Source organism: Zootoca vivipara, chromosome Z (assembly GCF_963506605.1).
Source record: "Zootoca vivipara chromosome Z, rZooViv1.1, whole genome shotgun sequence".
In the NCBI taxonomy this organism is placed as follows: domain Eukaryota; kingdom Metazoa; phylum Chordata; class Lepidosauria; order Squamata; family Lacertidae; genus Zootoca; species Zootoca vivipara.
Window position 1 is genome coordinate 33,337,233 of NC_083294.1, and position 16,698 is coordinate 33,353,930.

The 16,698-nt window shown below is 42.5% G+C and overlaps 1 protein-coding gene across 7 annotated transcripts in view; it reads right to left on the bottom strand.

The window, feature by feature from the left end:
• DIAPH2 (diaphanous related formin 2) overlaps positions 1 to 6,317 on the bottom strand; it is a 352,029-nt gene extending 345,712 nt beyond the window's left edge. For 3 of the 7 annotated variants that reach the window (XM_060270209.1, XM_060270206.1, XM_060270205.1), the window contains exon 1: positions 6,007 to 6,316. In XM_060270209.1, the coding sequence (XP_060126192.1) occupies positions 6,007 to 6,126 (120 nt within the window). In that variant the 5' untranslated portion in view covers positions 6,127 to 6,316. Of the gene's footprint in view, positions 1 to 6,006 lie in introns of all 7 variants that reach the window. The other 4 variants (XM_060270211.1, XM_060270210.1, XM_060270208.1 and 1 more) reach the window with 2 other exon arrangements.
• Positions 6,318 to 16,698: the final 10,381 nt, after the last annotated feature.

The window sequence follows — 16,698 nt, forward strand, 5'->3', positions numbered from 1 at the left end:
ACAAAGTGGGTCCAAAATTTAGAAAGTTAAATTTGGCAGGTTTTCAACCCTGTAAATTATGTGCAAGGCAGTTGCCAGGACAACTTCAGTTACAAGGGCAAAAATAAACTGAACAAACTTTATCTTCAGAGATATAGTCATTTGGACTATGTTCTCAATAAAATAGAACCTAAACTGAATTTTACTTTGGGATCTTAAGGAAATAAGACATTTGAGATTTCAGATTTGAAAACTGTATAAGTTTAGAACCTGCTCAAAATAGTAATTCTAAACACTTTAAAACAAGACAAAACAAAACAGCCCCAGAGACTGCTCTGTATGCCCTCCACATGCTTGATACTTTTAGAACTGCTCTAGGATGTTACTTTAACACTGACCAGACACATTATGGTTTGGTCAGTTTCATCCTTAATGATAAATTGTGGTTGCTACCACGACCCCACAACAGTGCAACATGGCATGTGCTAGGGCTAGGCTCCCTACTTTTATCAAGGAAAGAAATCATCCTTAAAGTGGAGTGACATAACTGTTCCTGGGGAAACTGCTCTATCAGTTCAATTATATAAGTCCTCGACACTATAAGCTTTTACCAGCAAATAACTGTTGCCATATTATTAATATAACTACTGTATAAAGCATCCTTGTTCCTAACTTGGAGCTCAAAAGGTAGTTTACTACAGTATATCTATACTTTTTTGTTACATAACATACAGAAAAGCAGCATACAACAACTAAGGTAGCACAGCTTGCAAGGCTACAATCATTCTTCCCAAGTAGGTTTTATAAGAAAAGCTACATAAGCAATACAGAACAGTCACAACTGTAGATATGATTAAGTCAGTTTCACTGAGCTTAGGTGTGCAGAATCTTCTTACAAATTTGAGTATGAAAGAAGTGAGAGGCGCCTGAATGTTTAGGTCAGTAATGAAAATAGTCTGGCACACTTCCATGCAATTTGCCACTTGCTTACGTACCTTAGAAGCGTGGCCATTTCCCACATGTGACCAGTAGAGTACCAAGCTGCACATGCCTCCCCACCAGTTACAGAAAAACAGTGTGTAACTTTGATCAAAATTCTGTCTTCTACCCTTATAGGATCAGTAGAAGTCCAAAGGTTGTAACACATATCCATAACAGCAGGACATGTTTTCCTCAACAGGACTTTAAATGAGAATACCAAAACCATTCATTTTCCTAAGTGTTGTTCTGTGGCATATGGGGATGGAAAATTATGTGGATGGGTTGCCACCCAACTAAAATATTATATTCCAAAACTGGCTTAGATCTGACCTGGATGCAAACAAGCTTTGTATCACATTTTTCTGCTGCAAATATTCATATTTGAAAATTGAATCATATTGTTAAAAACACAGCTACAGAAGATTTCCTGTTACAATTGTTGACCCACAGGTGGTTACTGTTAGTTGTAGTCAATTGCAGGAAAAGGCAGCTGTATATGTTGGTAATATACCACATCCAAAAAACCAAAACATTACTCACAAAGTGAAAATCAAGATTGGGTCCCTTAGATCCCAAGCCTTGCACATCCTAGCATACAGACACTGTTGAGCTTGTTCTGAGTTTAGTGTCAAAACATGGTGCCCCCAAACCAGTCAATATTAGCCAGGCACCAGGCACATTTTGCACCTGGCGATTTGTCACTTGCAACCAAGTGAAGATACCTGACATCTCCACAATCTAGAGGTGCATGCCTGGGAATCATTGGGTCTTGACTGCTTTCACACACTGATACAACATCTTGCAGAATTTGCTCACTTATATTTTATCTGCACAATCAGATTAAATTTCAGAAACCAATATTTTTTGTGCAGCCTGAGCAGGAGCAGTGAACAATGTTATGGTTAATTGTTGCTTGTCTTCACTTACCCCACCCTACTGCCTTGCTCACAGTTGTGGAGAATATTCTTACGTTATGAATAGTCCATGTCACCATTAAGAAAAAGTGATAGAAACAGGCCAATATATATGTGGACTGTCCCTGGATCAAGTAACTTTTCTTCTTAAAGTTGTCAAAGCTTGCTCCAAGTTGTCATCTGAGCTAGCCAGATGCTTAACTGATAATCAATCACAGTCAGTTGATCATTTGAAAAGTAAGGCCTTAGAGCAGTCTTGCCCAAAAAGAGCAACTAGACATTCTGTTTTGGCCTCTGTAACCTTGACTCTTTAAGGAGCCATTTGGCCCCTAGCTTATTTATCTGACTTTCGAACACTGCCCCAAACCCACACAAAAATAGTTAAACATGGTATACCATTGTCAAAGCCAGGTAAGAGTGCTTTGTATTTTTCTAGTTACAGGTAGGTAGCCGTGTTGGTCTGGCGTAGTCGAAACAAAAACAAAAAAATCCTTCCAGCAGCACCTTAAAGACCAACTAAGTTTTTTATTTTGGTGTGTATTTTTCTGTCACACCCCATCCTTAAATGTTAAAGGGTCAACACAGAAGCTATTCCAGGTCCAGTATTGCTCATGCATATTTTTCAGGCCAACTACACTTAAAATTGCCATCTCTAAATCATTTGTCAGCACCATCCTATGCAAAATTATGTTTATATCTGCATAGGATTATGCTGCGAGTCTTAATCAAGGCCAAGAGAAGCTAATTTACTATTCATTTCTGCTGGAAGGAGAAAATGGTCAAGGGTTCCTACCACATTTAATAGTGTCTCTTCTAAGGGTTGCTTCATATGTCACATCTGATACCCAACTATAAAATTCCTGGCAAAAATCCATGAAAATAGCATAAATTATGAACAGTGTCCATGTGCATAATAAACCATGGCTTGGAATGTGTCAATGGTAAACCAGAAGGAAAAAAATGTGACATACGAAACACCATTAAACTAAATTTGCACTTTAAATGATGAAACATGTAAAGAATATCCTATGTTCAAGCCCAGGTATCTTCCACTAACAGGATTTTGGACAGCAATGTGGATAATATCTTTATAAGAACTGCTCTCTGAAAGGAATATCAAAGATTATGTGAACAAGGGTCTGATTCAGTGTAAAATAGCCCAAAGTAAATACAGTACTACAAGGCATCATTCAGTGGAATGTTACCATGCAGACACCATGCCAGCCTCACACTACCAACTGCAACCTATGATTGGTTCCACTTGGCATTTCTCCATACATAGGGGAACCAGAACTCCAAACCAGCCAGTGAAAGGCAATTCTTGCTTGTTTCAAGTCTCCCATCCCCCCCGCTGCATAATTCCATCATAATCCGCTATGGAAAAACCAAAACCACCATAACCCCAGGACATTCCAAAAGAGATGGGATACCCCATCCACCTCAGAAGAACATGACACCAAGCGAACACCACACTACCTCAGAACAAGGGTGCCACCCCACTCCCTGGCAAAGTATGTGCAGTAGTTGTGAAACCAGCAAAAACCTAACAGGTGTGGCTCTTCCAAGTCTGGAGATGCAAATAAGGGGGAAAAGGCAACTATTAAACTCTTGTCAGATGGTTCTTCAAGATTTAGAACATTGCCAAGACCAAAAGAAATGGACAACTCTTTGGATATGGTTGCTGACTTCTTTTTCGCAGTAGGGCTCCAGTGCCATCAACAGCTACATACTAGTCATGGAAGCAACAGATTTCCAATATGAAGTGAAGTGATTTCCAATCACTGCATATTGGCGGCAGTGAAACGTTGAGTATCTATTACCTGTCTGTTGAGTATCTACTACCAACCCTGTCTTGCTGTCTACTACCACACCTGTCCTCCTCCTCCTTCATTTATTTAATTATCTGAAGGCCCAGGGAAAGCAGCTTTTTACTGATTTTATTCATGTGTTTTTAGCAGTAGTCCAGAATGCAAAATGTAGCAAGTGAGGATTTTTCTACTACTGATACGAAGAGCAAATGAGTAATTTAATCCTGTAGTTCATGCTACAAAAGTATTTGTCAGTTTCAAATAATGCCACACCACCACTTGTTTGTTTTTCTGCCTGTTTAATTTATTTCATTTGTTTATTTGCTGACTTTATATTCCACCTTTTCTCCAAGAAACTCAAGGTTGTGTGCATAATTCCACCCCTCCACATTTAATGCCCACAAGAACCCTATGGGGTAGGTTAGACTTAGAGCTAATGACTAGCCCAATTACACCCAGTGAGCTTCATGGCTGAGTGGGCATTTGAGTCCAGCACTCTAGCCACTACACAGCACTAACTTCTTTGTGTGTTTTATTGTGGTGCTGTTCAAGTCACAGGAACTAGGCCAGTAAAAAGTTGCCAGATTCTTTAAAAAAAGCAAGCTTAGGCACTCTCCTTCTTTCTGCCTTCAAGGGGCTGCCAACTTTTCAAACAGTACTTATAGCTGCCCCTAACAGTAGTCTGGTCTGCAACAAGAAGCAAATGAGAGTTTCCATCTCTGTACCATGAAAAGCATCTGCTGCTGCTTCCTGCATTATGTGGAAAGTCATAATAACATGGCCAGTCACTGCAGTTGATAACCAATCTTCTGTGAAAAGCCACAGCTTGAAGAATTTAGTCAGGATAGTATGGGACAGGCTTCCTCAAACTCGGCCCTCCAGATGTTTTGAGACTACAATTCCCATCATCCCTGACCACTGGTAAAGCTAGCTAGGGATCATGGGAGTTGTAGGCCAAAAACACCTGGAGGGCCGAATTTGAGGAAGCCTGGTTAAGCATGTTGCTTTGGCACCAGGGAGATTAAAGTTCAAATCCTACCAAGCCATGCCACTCACAACTATCCTTCAACCATAGTGCATCTGGCTGTTGTTAGCCAGAAGGTTGGTGGTTTGAGATCACCCAGAGCCAGCTGTGGGCAGGATTCCTGCATTGCAGAGTGTTGGACTAGATGACCTTTGGGATACCTTCCAACTCTACAATTCCATGATTCTATAAGCTACCTGTTATGAAAATGTATAGGAGAAAGAACCAGGTAACAATGAACAAACCAAACAAAATAGTAAAGTCAAGCCTCAGTGAAAAGCACAAGAGATGAGCTAAGTAAAGCACCTGACCCTTAATTTCCCACCCCCACACATGTCTATTAAGGAAGCCTATTTAAGGCAGTCTTCTGGCCACCTCAAGGATTGCCAACTTTTTAAACAACCCCAGCAGCTGTGCCTTTAACAGCCACTTGATCCACAAAAGCCAAGAGAAAAACCCAGTCCACCTCCATGCCACAGGAGCAGGCATCCCCAAACTGCGGCCCTCCAGATGTTTTGGCCTACAACTCCCATGATCCCTAGCTAACAGGACCAGTGGCCGGAAAAGATGGGAATTGTAGTCCAAAACATCTGGATGACCGAAGTCTGGGGATGCCTGCACAAGAGCCTTAACCAGCCCATGGCTGCCTCACCTCAAAACCCCTGTAGGGCACAAGAGCAGAGCCTCTGACAGCTGGCAACCCAAGCCTCTTTACAGGTGGTCACAGGAGCAGGGCCTGTGAAATATGCTCCACCCCTAAGCAAACCTAGTCAACACATTCTCCCCTCCACTTTCACACACATGCACAACAGATTGCAAACTTCCCAGCCCATCCCAGTAACTGCCCCTTTAGCAACCAACAAGCAACCAGAGAAGTGTGGGCTCTGTGCTGTTTCACGGAGGCTTTTAGTCCAGCTTCGCAGGATTTCCCCCCTAGTCGGAACCCTTTGGTCGTTTATAATTACTGGAATTGGGGTTTGTTTGTTTTTACTGCACGTCGCCTAGAGGCCCTCGCGCGAGGCGGCTGACGAAATAGAAGCAACGATGCCCCCGCGAGCTTCCAGGGCTTTTAAATACTCTCGCCTGAAACGCCCTCTCCCCCCCCCCACCAACACCTTAACCCCTAACACACACACCCCATCCCAACCGCCCTCCGTTTTTAAAGGATCCGGGCCAGGCCAGGCCGGGTGTGCCGCGAGCTTCCCCCTCAACCGCATAACACCCTCCACCACCACCCCGCAACGGCAGCCGCTTTAAGCCCTGGTCAGCCCTGCGCCCCCCCCCCCACCTCCTCACTCACCAGCTTGGGCTTGTTCTTACTCTCATCCTCAGGGGCGCGCCAGCCGCCGCCTCCGACACCGCCCCGCTTAGCGTTCATCTTACCCGGCGGTTCCTCACCGCCGGCTCCCTGGTTCTCCATGCCGCCTCTCTCTCTTTCTCTCTATCCCTTCCCTCAGGCACCCATGGCGGGATAAAGGGAATCGCCCGCCCTGCCTCGCAAAGTCTCTCTTTCCCACCCACCCTTTTTTTTTTTTGGTCGCCGCCTTGCGTCTCCTCACGCTCGCCCCGGTCCTGTCAGGGCACTGGGCGCGCGACTGGCGGCCTTCTGCGCACGCGCTCGTTTCCCCACCCCTCCTCCCTCCTTGCGCGCGCCCTGACGACAGACGGGTCGGGGAAGCGAGGGAAGTAGACGGCGGGACGTAATCTCAACACCTCCCCCCTCCCTCTTTCTCTCGCGCAGGGAGGGGGGTCTCCTCTGTGCGCACGCGCAAGCCTCTTGGCACGCTGAAGCCGCAAAGGCGCGCCGCTGCCCTCACTCGTGGCTGAGGGTGAACCAGGGATGGGGCCCGGAAGCGGTTCGAAGAAGACTTGGGTGAGCGCCGAAAGGAAAAGCCTGGCGGAAGTGAGTGCCCGGATGGAAGGCAGGCAGGCAGGCGGCGGGGGCGGGGGAGAGAAAGAGAAGGGTTTGTGAAAGGGAGGCGAGTCACAAGAAAGGAGTGGATTAAGAAGTAGGGGGAGGGAAAGGGGGAGGGGGCAGCGTCTGTCAAGGCTCAGACCTCTCTTCAGACCTTCCCTGGCACAGGGATCCTGGTGCCTTTCAGCACAGGCAGGAATTCAACAGGGTCCCTCTGCCAGGACACCCCATTACCGACCTGGACATTGCAGTACATTATTCCAGCTACAAAAGATATTTCACAAGTTGAAAGTGCTGAATTGGAACTTATCGAGGAGTTTGAGTCTATCTGTGTTTAGGCATGAATAGAGACAATGTTTTCCTGCCCTGCTACTGGTGCTCATTAACCTAGCAGCCCTAGAATGATTGCCTTTATCACCAGTTACTGCTGTGGTGAATTATCACTGTGGTTAATTTGCTTAAACTTTCTTTGATTTGCCACATTTTCTTTACTTTTGTTAGCCCTCCACGTGTGTGAGAGAGAGGGGGGGAGGGGATAAAACGTCATGCATGTGATGGAAAACTTGTGCCATAATAAATCGGTCAATCTTTGTTCCTTGTACTGTAACAGAAACACAGCCAGCCTAACCTACTGTATCACACACACACAAACACACACAAAATACCTGAACTGCATATATTACTTTCATTAAAAAAGAGAAGGGAGAAAGGGGTGCTAAGGAATAACACATGAAATTATTGCGTTGGAATGTGAATCTGGGCCTCCCCGTTCCCTACACTGTGTTGAACCATCAGAACGTAAAGATATCTTGGTCACGTACATTATCTTCAAACAATCCTAATCATCCGTATTGATATCCAACGGTATGATATGAACGCACATGTGAGAGACTACTATCTTGATTAAGCTAAGGTCTTGTCAGTGACAAGATAGATGACTCCTTGAGAACCGCATGGGTTGATGGTAGAAAGGTGGGAGATATAAATGAAATTTAAAAAATAGAATAGCATAGCAAAGGAGATGTCTGTAATATAAAATAAACACAACTACAGTAATTTCATAGATACTAAGTTATCCCTGTTGGAAGTTTCACACACTGCTTTCAACGTTTCCCCTAATTCTAGATAAGTGGTGCCTGGTAGTGGTTACTGACTCATGAGAAAAAAATGCATTTTTTTCTGCATTGTTTTTGTACACCTTACAAGGCTTAGCTAGGAATTGAAAATAGATTCCACACCAATGCCTTGGTGAGTTTTGTGCCAGTCTCCAATTAAGCTGTGGAGCTTCTGATAAAAGAGAGGTGTGTGATACTGATATCAAGTAATTAATTAATTATAATTAGCAGGCAAGCCTCCAGTACCTGCCAGCAAAAAGGGTAGCAAAATATGGCATATGGTTGCAATTGGGGAGGGGGGGAGGGTAATACTAGACAGACATTTTCCACAGTTTCAGATTATAACTTTTAATGATGATCCCATATTAGTGACCCCAGCCTCTGAGCAACATCAATCTCTCCACTACAAAAGTTATCCTTCACTTTTACAATATCTTTTTAATATAGAATTTTGTTTCTTGGCTCTATAAAAAAACAAAAACAAATCTAGTATACCACATATGTAGTTAGACCAAAGTTCTTATGCAGCAGATCTGTACTTCTTATGGAAGTCATATAATTAATTGCTGATCTTACAGAGCTGAGTGTTGAAATTGTCTCAAGCAACACCTGGATGTCTTCAACTTCCCTACTGGTGCTAGATAAGTCTTTTATTCTATATACCCTGGCTTAGAGAATAGAGTTAAACTAGATGCATTTTTACTGTCCTTCATAGCTATTAGACTACATTTGAACTATTACCAGAGGTTAGCTTCTAGAACAACAGCTGCATATGCCTGGAATATGAGCCTTGTGTATGACCAACACTTGTTTGGTATTGACCTTCTAATGGTCAATTAGAATTGACAGGATTCTATAATAACAGGATGAAATTATGTAGGTAGTTTGAAAGGAGAGTGTGATGTCTTCTATATCCTGAAATACTTTAGTGTGATCACAGGAAGTATGATCTTCCTAAAGGACTGTCTGGCATGGAAGGGAAGCATGGATGAATCTTAATTTAAACATTAAGCATTTTTATATTGTGATTTTATGAGACCTGCAGGTATGGGGCAGTATACAATTTTAATAATAAATAATGATAAATAAAATAAATAAACAGCCGTATAAGCTGCACATAACTCAACCACTTTATTGATAAAAATCAGCACCAAGCATCTTGAAGCAGCTGTCAGAACAGCAGTACCATGCATGGCACGGCCCATCCTTGACATCTGCCTTGAGCCTAGCTTTGGGAAGCCAGATGATCTGTTTCAGAGCTACTCCACCTGTTCCCTCATCTGTTCAGGTGAAGCAATGGGACATCCTGACTAAAGTGACATATGCTGCTTTGTGTATAAAGAGTGTGTGGATGTTTGCTTGGGTGCAAACAAGCCATCTCCTTGCTGTTGTGTCCATCCCCATGTTTCTAAAGACTGGGAGACCTGGCAGGCTGATTTGCTGTAATTCTACACCTTTAATAAAGCATTGGAACTCATCAATCCGGATATCTCCTTTGGTATTCTTGGACCAACCGTTCCCATGATCCCTCCTTTGGGTCAGCAGTTCAGAGCAGAAGCTCTCTGGGGTTTCAGGCCAGAAGTCTCTCTCGGCCCTAACTGGAGATACTGGGCTTGAACCTGGGGCCTTCTGCATGCAAAGCAGATGTTCTGTCTAGGGCCTGCTGCCCATGTAGTGTATCTAAGGATGGGAAACTATAGCCCTCATGTTATGGTATACTACAACTCCCATCATATCTGGCCATTGGTGATGCTGGCTGGGACTGAATGGAGCTGAAGACCAACAGCAGCTGGAGGACGACATATTTTCCCCATCTCTGATGTATTCCATCAGCCAAGCACTTTTTTATCTAACTCATTTTCTATTTTGGAGCTTGTCAGAGGGAGGGAAGGTGCTCAGGCAACCAGATGGGAAGTGGTGGTGAGAAAGAAGACTCAACTCCCCTCACCCATATGCCCCTTTCAATGAAGGAAATTACAGAGAGAGCATGCTTATGGGGCAAACACGAATTAAAAAATGTGGTTGTCATTGCTATGTCCAGATTTGCCTTCAGCTACTTTGATCAGAGAGTTTGTGCAGTCATTTATCAGATACACAAAGATTTCTCCTATGCCTCACAATAGTTATTACCACTGCTGTTCGTGGGTATGATAGCTGTAAACACCATTTGCTAACTTTGACAGTAGATAATAGCGCTGGCAGAATACCAGTCTTGTTACAACAATCATAAAACTGTAGTACTTAACGCTCATTTTTATTAACTATGCACTGCATAAAGTGAAGTTTTTAGTGTTGAGCAGTCTATTGCAGAGATGGCAACTAATTCTGTTGATTAACAGAGTTCCTTTCAGCTTTTGCCAGGGGCAACAAACAAGTCTGCAGGAGTTTTTCACATCCATGGCTTTTCACAACTGACAATTGGACTTAAGTGTCTCAGATTTGAACTTAAAATTCAAAGCTGTACCTTGTTGAAGACAGGGTCTCATGTATCACATTCCTTGCATCTGGATGCATGTCACCTTGAAGATTAGTTGCATTTAGACAACTCACAGATTCAGCAGGGATCTCAAAAACCCCTCCTGTAATGTTCCTGTTACCATCCTTGGGCTTCTAGAATGTAGCTTCTCTTGCTTCCCAATCATGCAACTGTGGAGTAATCTTTGGGCCCTTTAAGGATTGCCAGCAGCTCTCCCAGGAAGTGGAGCCACCCAAAGGGTAGGTCTTGCCTGCCCTCTTAAGCCTTCCAATGACTTTAATCCTTGGCTGCAACAACTTTCTGTAGCTCAGCCAGCAGGGACTACTGTGTGTTGTCCAAGGCCAGAAGAGATTCTAACCATTCCTGCCGCGTCTCATGTAAGCTCTTAAACCCTAACAGAGCAGCATGACCACCAAATTTTCTTATGGACCATTTTGTCTGCTTTTATCTATTTTATTTAAAAACTTTTGTAAATCATTTACTATTTCTAAAATCTCTAAGCAGTGTACACTCCAAAAAAGAAGCAGCATGCCATTAAAGCTAAACACAACCTAAAAAAACCCAATAAAACATGTAAAAGCAAATAAAACAGAAATTCAGAGGACTGGAAAACATGAAAAAGGTGCCCGCAAAAACCTCTGTGTGTGTAGAGGATAAGTTTTCACAGAACATCTGAAGCAACAAATAATTACTGTACAGTGGTACCTCGGTTTACAAACACAATTGGTTCCGGAAGTCTGTACTTAACCTGAAGCGAACTTTCCCATTGTAAGTAATGGAAAGTGGATTAATCCGTTCCAGACAGGTCCACAGAGTACTTAAACTGAAGCGTACTTAACCTGAAGTGAACTTTCCCATTGAAAGTAATGGAAAGTGGATTAATCCGTTCCAGACAGGTCCGCAGAGTACTTAAACTGAAAATACTCAAACCGAGGCATACTTAAACTGAAGTATAACTGTACTGCTTCACGTATGGCAGAGGAAAGGGCATTTCACAGTATAGGAACAACAGCAGAACATGCCCATTTTCTTGTTACTGCCCTATGATAGTGTTGCACACCACCTCATTCTCCAGGTGGTTATTTAGAGTTCATGTTGCCTTTTGGAATGAGGCACAGCGGAGACTCTAGTGTCTTTATGATATATGTTTTATTTGCAAATATATACAACCTGAGCCTATGACGGAGTTAGTTCACATCATTAACACCCCAAAGGCATGGTGTTAATCAGGCATGGCTCTGTCTCTGCCTTTCCAGCCTGCTGCTTTTGCATCCATCTTCTAATTCACATCACTCAACTCTCAACTCTGGCTTTTTGTCTTTCTAGCTAACAGACCTTTGAGGGAGGGAGGTCCACCCATTTGCCCTCTGCCAAATTGTTCCCTTAACAACCCTTATGAAGAGGACCATTATGAGCCTGGCCTGGCTATTCCAGCAACTGAATCTGTGCTGGATCCAGGAATTAGACCTCATATGCCAAAATGTATTGGGCTGGTCCTGCCTCAGGTGTAAAAGATGGCCGATGGAGACAGTTGTGGAAAGGACAGCAGCAAATGGCAGTTGGTTTTAGGCTGACTGGTGGAAAGGCCTTCATCTCACCTCTCACAAAGTGAGAGCACTCATATTTTTTCTTCATGTGACAACTTATATAGGAAATTCATCCTGCGTGACACGGATCTGTTTCTATTGCATTTCGGATATCGTGGCTTAATGCGCTCAGTTGCCAGCAGATGAAATGGCTAAAATAAGCTGATAGTGTTAGATTTTCCACCCCTATATAGCTCCTGCCATTCAAAATTACTACCTGCTCTTTCATCTCATTCCATGTATTTCTGAAGACTCAGGGAGTTCTTGACATAAACTTTCCCTCATTTCAGACTATTGGCAGCTCATAAAATAGTCATCTTAAGCCTCATGATCACTATGTTTTGCATTCATGGTTGGAGGAAGTATGCTAGTTGCTAGGAGTAACAAGTGGAGACAGTACTGTTTCACACTGGTCATGCTTCCAGGTCAGGCATCCCCAAACTGCGGCCCTCCAGATGTTTTGGCCTACAACTCCCATGATCCCTAGCTAAGAGGACCAGTGGTCAGGGATGATGGGAATTGTAGTCCAAAACATCTGGAGGGCCGAAGTTTGGGGATGCCTGTTCCAGGTCATCTATATCCTGACTGGTAACTGCGAGAGCAGAATGTTGGACAAGATGGACCTTTGTTCTGATCCAGCCTGGCTCTTCTTATGTCCACTTGAAGCTTCATACTGGACAGTATGGAACTGGTCCCCAGTTATATAGACTCACCGTTTTTGGGATGGCTGTTTGCACACGAAGGTAGGGGTGAGGCAGAGAACAAATGCAGCTGAGAACAAAAGTGGGCACAGATAGGTGCATATTCTAATGTGCATGTATTTAGAAATAATTTAGAATTTTAATAATTTTAATAAGAATATAATATTATTACCCTAGTGGGTGAAGACTGTGGCTAGTTGACCTGCGTGCCTGCTCTATCTGCTGTACAGGTTGTAGCTGCTGATGGGCAACTTCAAGACTCCTTCTTATGGTTCTTTATATTAAAAGCAAGCTAGGATCAAACAGCCCTTCAAAGAGTGGCCTCCCACAGCCCTTCAAATATAGAACTTGTTGGGAATCTCAGGTGAGATATACATGCAGTGGAAATTGCTTCCAGTACCAGTTACCATACAGAAGCAGAACTTCAGTACGTAGTTAAGCTAGTTTACTGTTGCAGAAGATGAGGCTCAGTAAAACAGTTCCGGGTGTAGATATATACAGCTTGTAGGCTTTTGTAGATACAGATATATACAGATAAAAACAAGTACAAAGTATTTCTATTGCTCTAAATCAGTCCTGTAATTCAAGATGTAATGCTGGACAAGGTAACACCAACAGACTTACGACTACTCACAAACTAACAGATTACTGCGCTGACATTCATTAATCACAGATATAGACAGGGCACTGAGCCTTGCACCTGCAATAAGCTCACCTTTGGGGTGATTTATGCTCATGAAGGAAATTAACCCCTTCTCATGTCCAGTTATTCCAACAGACTATTCTCTCTAGAGCAGGACACATAGCCACCCTACCAGTTTCCTAAGGTATACTAAGACTGATTGGTCATAAGATCGAGCTTAAAATGATTGTTGCTTCAATCCTTAGTTCACATCTGAATGCCTAAGAGAAAGTTTCAAGGGACCAGCAGAAATTGCTCTCTGTGGAGGGCCTTTTAGAAGCCTTATGGGTAAATGTATGTAGATTTCTAAAGATGCTAATTTCCTGTTTGATGAAGCAGAACATCAATGCAAGGGCAGTATAATTTCTGTTGATATGGAAACAAAAAGGCTAACTCCAAGGTTAGAAGCAGTGTTCATTGCACACAATGAGGAAATCACTAAGTGCTAATTGCTTCCAGTGATTTAACCACAATTTGAAAGCATAATTGCTGTTCCGATTGTTGTCTCTGGAGGATAGAACTTTGGATGTTCCCTGGTGTACCAGTAAACAAGGCTGCAATCCTATACCCACTTCCCTGAGAATAAGTCCTATTGAACTCAATGAGACTTACAGCACTTCTGAGTAGTCAAGTATATGGGGTTAGCAATTAGATTACACTCAGGTGGATGTGGGGGAGCCTGTAAAGACACTAGAGAAATTGGGACAAATGCCTTAGATTCTATCACTGGCAGAAGGAAGAGCTGCTGTAAAATTTTGGGTCCTTTGTAGCTGCCCAAGGCTGCCCAAGGCTGGGTACCAGGTTTTCCACCCAATTTGGTTTATGGAACCTTCCAAATGCTGCAACAAACTGACTTTCTAATAAAGTAGTGTACTCCTGAACACAGTTTCTCAGAAGTAAATCACATTGAGATCAATTTGTAAGGGTGCTTAGGAATGTACCACGTGGGAAGAGCCAGCACGGTGTGGTGATTCAAGTGTCAAGAGTAAGGCTGGATTCAAATCCCTATTTATGCATGAAGCTCACTTGGTAACCTTTGGTTATCTCAGCCTAATCTATTTCATAGGGTTGTTGTGAGAATAAAACCAGGAAGTGACAGGCAGGGAGAAAGAAGGAGAACCACATACACGGAGATTCTTGGTGAAATGGCAGGATATAAATGTAAAAAATATGGGTTCTCTTAGTGTTCACTTGTTGTATTTCCTTGGTGGTGGGAGAGGTTGGGTGTGGCTTAGGGTGTGGCTGGTTGTCTTTGGTTGGGTGCAGTGAGAACTTTTTTGTGTGTTTGAGTTGGGTATGAGTGTGTATTTTTTAATCAGGTTAGCTAGATTGATTCGTATGCTGTCGGGGGATTCTTGTTGTTGTCTTGTTGGGCTGTGATATGTGATAAAGGGAACCAAACCAGGGTGAAGGAGTCTTCTATTTGTCCCCATGTCAGTTTCAGTTTATTTGTTAGTTTTTCTTATAAGGCTATTTCCCAAACTATTTGATACCACAACCCCTCACACACACAAAGTAGAATAACAGAAGCATAACCACCCCACCCCACTCCCCCTCTTACCCCCTTTTCCTCTTTAATAATATTATAATGATAATAATAAAAATAATAAAAATAATAATAAAAATAATAAATTATTTATTATTTATACCCCACCCATCTGGCTGGGTTTCCCCAGCCACTCTGGGCAGCTTCTAGCAAAATATTAAAATACAATACTGTAATTTTTCTTCTTCTTCTTCCTAATTGTTTAAATCAATTCATAAACAAAGAACTCATACATTGACCACTAATAATGAAACATATGTTATAGATATTTTTCCACGCTTATTATGCTATTTTTGTGGTATATATGTGGCATGAGAAAACTTGGTATACTTATTTGTATAACATTATTCTTGTTTATAAAAACCCAATAAAAATAAAGGATAAATGTAAAAAATAAAGTGCAGTAATTGATAGGGTTGCTCAGTGGGTCCAAGTAGAGCCTAACCATGAAAGGTGCCCTTAGTTCCACAAACACGTTTTTTTGTGTGTGTGCAACAATAGCATACCCTCCAACATTTCACATTATACTTGTTGCATAAGGAAAACCACTTTGGTGGGATTTAGTGGTATACCTCAGTAAACATAAATCTATACTTCCCTTAAAAAGTATAGGGAATATATTTATATCACAGTTTATTGCCATAGCATTTTTCAGATGTTCAGAATTTAAAGATACAAGATTTCAAAATCTGGTGTGCAAAATTTGGCCTTCGTCATGTTTCCCTATAAGACAGATGGTGTAGCAGCAGGCAAAATAGGAGCAACTGGGAGGTAATTACATTTAATCATACTAGTAATCAAATAAAGAAAAAAAGTGGTGGTGTACCTTTTGAAACAGGTAGAGTTGGCAAGTAAATGATAAATGTGGGAGACCAGAGTTTCTGAAGGTGCTTTCATATCTATGCTCAACATACACCATCTGTGCCAGCTTGGGAAATATGGATGCGTTGATTTAGATTCGGGTCCCCCATCTTTAATCTGATTTGTTCTGGGCTTACTTCTGAGTAGACATGTTAGCTACACTTTGGGTCTTTTCTGCAGGGTTTAAAAATGGTCTGCTTCTACTTAGGAATTGGAAACATTTATATGAAAATGAAGTATGTTCCCATTCTTTGACTTTAGAGAGATTGCCGGATGTGGGCTTAAGTAAATCTTCATTTTCCATGTTTGCTAGCGTCTTCTCTGCTCTGACATCATGGTGGCTCTAAATTGTCTGTGCTACAGACTCTGTGATAGAAATCAAGCTAGATATCTTCCCTGCAGATCTGGATTTTGCTGTTCTTCTATGACATTTTCTAAGCTGCTGCAATAATGGGAGCAGGAGTACAGTCTAAAAGTTACCACTTCTGAACACATATGCGCAACCAAAATGTTTTGAGAACTTTTGGTGTTGCCTTCTGTGCTGCCTGTTCTCAATCACCTTTTAAAAACAAAAGGGGAGAGATCGCATATGGTCTGTGTAAGCTCATGGGGGTGTATATCTGCAGCAACAAGGCTCACACTGCGATGCTAAGGACACTAGTGCATTGGCACCACAGGACTGGGAAGAACCGTCTTCCAAAGAGAAGGTGGTCTAGAGGAAAAGTTCACCTGAAGGTCAGCTCTCCTCAGCAAACTTGTTTCAGGCTTTAAATATATATATATTCTTATTTTGCATTTATTTCAGGCAAAAAAAAATGTTGCACTCTGATTTACAGCCAAGCATGGAGAAATCTGCTATGCAGATTGGCAATCCTTTGAATAGCAAGAAACACTCCCACTTTCAGTGGGGCAGTTGGGTTATTTCAGATTTCATTCCTGCTCCCCCCCCACATTAGCTTTTTTGTGTGAGTCTTTGAGCAATAAAGTAAATTTGCCCCTGCCTCCTTCGGCATTACAACTCCCCCCTGTTCTTTTCTTTTTTTGGAAGGCCTGTTTGGTGGGGGGGGAAGGCTTCTCATTTACTCTTCTGAGTGAGGGTCTGCACCTCTG